The sequence below is a fragment of the Nicotiana sylvestris genome, chromosome 9 (genome assembly GCF_000393655.2).
Source record: "Nicotiana sylvestris chromosome 9, ASM39365v2, whole genome shotgun sequence".
Classification (NCBI taxonomy): Eukaryota; Viridiplantae; Streptophyta; class Magnoliopsida; order Solanales; family Solanaceae; genus Nicotiana; species Nicotiana sylvestris.
Window position 1 is genome coordinate 122,061,831 of NC_091065.1, and position 2,426 is coordinate 122,064,256.

General features: G+C 36.4%; 1 protein-coding gene across 1 annotated transcript; it reads right to left on the reverse strand.

Moving 5' to 3' along the window:
* Window positions 1–896: 896 nt before the first annotated feature.
* On the reverse strand, window positions 897–2,426 carry LOC104242126 (probable magnesium transporter NIPA8). Its single transcript, XM_009797129.2, has one exon. The coding sequence runs from the start codon at window positions 2,352–2,354 to the stop codon at window positions 1,341–1,343; it is 1,014 nt and encodes a 337-aa protein (XP_009795431.1). The 5' UTR covers window positions 2,355–2,426; the 3' UTR covers window positions 897–1,340.

The window sequence follows — 2,426 nt, forward strand, 5'->3', positions numbered from 1 at the left end:
AAATGTTAGAACACATGAGAATTGTCAAAGGAAGCTTTTTTATTAGAGAGAACTTGATTGTTTTGCTTGGTTGATGAATTACAAATGAATGCCCCTATTTATACTAATCACCTAGGGGCTAGTATGTAAATAATAATTGTTCTACAAGTCCTTCCATATTTACAACTAAGTCCTTCTCTAGAATATTCTACACAACTAGATTCTTCTAAGGACTTTCCTAACAATTCTATAGGGTTCTAGGGTCTTCCTAAGGAAACTTCTATATTTCTCTAGAACCTTCCTACATATGCATAAATATCTAGAACTTTTCTAAGGAAATTCTCCATAGTTCTAGAATATTCCACCAAGATCTTTTCCCTAACTTATGTAACCATTCCATATGGCAAAAATATATGCCAAGTGGCACCTATGTGGCATGATGATGTGGCGGGTCATGACACTTTCCTTTAATTATTTCCCCCTTCCCGCTCTACCTTTACAACATATCCTGTTCCCATCCCTTCCAGCACCTTGCTGCCTTATGACAGACTACGAGTGGGCTAAGCGCATATTTTTTTACTTTTGGCCTTCGTTATAAACTATTTATATTTGGTAGCTTAAGAAGTGTATAAAATTTATATATTTTTTGTATATAACATATAGAATGTATATATATGCAAAAAATATATATTTTTCCGGCTATTATTTTGAAAGCAACTATTTAGTGTCATTTTACCTTTAGTTGAATGAGAAATAAAGGCCCAGCACCCTTGAATAATTTCCATAAAGAAGAAAGAAGTAATCACTATGTCTACGGAATCAAGAATTGTAGTAAGGTAATTCAGAATGTGCAAAGATGCAACACCTAAGAGTTGCATTTGCAGCCTAAAACCATTTTTAAGCTACTTTTTGATTATAAAATAGAAGCTTTCCTTATGTGAAAGGAATTCCAAAATTTCAGTATGTACAAAAAAAATTGTATTTATCTTATATACAAGATATAATTTTGACAACGAAAGGGATTCAACAAAGCCTTTCTGCCCGTGCCATTGTCATGTCCGTCACCACGAACCAATGTCACCCCCCTCATAGTCCAAGTTGATACCCTGGTGCAGCATTGCAGTTGTCTCCAAGATTGTCACACCGTCCAAGGGCAGAGCTAGAAGCCCGTCTACATGTTGGACCGAACTTTGTAGCTTTTGCTCAAAAAATGTATTTGTATTGAGAAATTCATTACATATGTAGAATCCAATTATTAGCACTTAAAATTGTCGTTCTAAAATTCATAACCCATAACGTTGAAATCCTGGTTGCGCCTATACGACACCATCGTCTTCAAATGAGAATTTGCTCCAATCATGTTAGCAGTTTTCATCACCATAACTTGTCCAAATGATCTCTATATCCTTAATTTGGGTGTCTTGAGATGGCATGAACAGCCTCTTCTCATCCTTGAGTACTTCACCTCCTTTTGAATATGATTCATCATCTTCAGGTGCTAGCAAATAGCAGCCAACAAACACAGAAATCATTCCAAGAATGAACATTGTTGTTCTCAAAGTATCAAACACCTTGTATTCCTCAAAGTACACAAAACCAGTACAAATGGAGAAAAAAGTCCAAGCTATTTGAAACATAGGGACAATAAGTATAGCATCAAAGCGCGAAAGTCCTTGGTTTAACCTCGCCATCCAAAATCCACCAGTACTTAGAAACATCAGCAGCATCGAATACGTGAACCTGCTGTTCAATATTGCATAACCACCGGTTGATGACATTGACAATCTTAACATGTTTGAAAGAGACTTAGCAAACAATACTGAACATGATCCAATAGCACCAGAAACAAGTGCATATGAAAATGGAACCAGCATTTGCCCTTCTCCTCTCTTGTAAACTGAATGATGTAAAACAACAACTAATACCACCAAAGTGAAACAGTAAAGGAGAAATGTAGTGTTTGTGTAATTTTCAGCCAATTGCTCTGGCATGTAAACAGGGGACTGGTGATTGCCAAAGGCTACAAGGAATATGTTACCAACAACAATAAAGGCAGTGGCTAACACTAATTTGATTGTCACTGTTTTGTTGGAAAGAAAGTAGGCGAAAACGATGTTTGAGACAAATTGTATAGATCCTAAAGCTGCTAGAAGTGATTGAGCAGCATACCCAAATGAAATGAAATTGAGACAATTTCCTATTGCAAAGAATAGAATACCAGCTCTCCATGTTTGGAAGTATATAATGGGTTTCTTGATTGGAACTTTTGAGTGTTTCTTTCTCTCATCGTGGCCTAATTTAAGGAGGTTGGTTCCAAAGTTAATGATAATGCTTCCTAACAAATTGATAATGGCTGCAATTACCCACTCCCCCATGGATGAAACAAGTAAAGATTGTTCACAGTTGCCTGAGTATATATGCGATGGAATCGCTTGAATTGTGGCCGA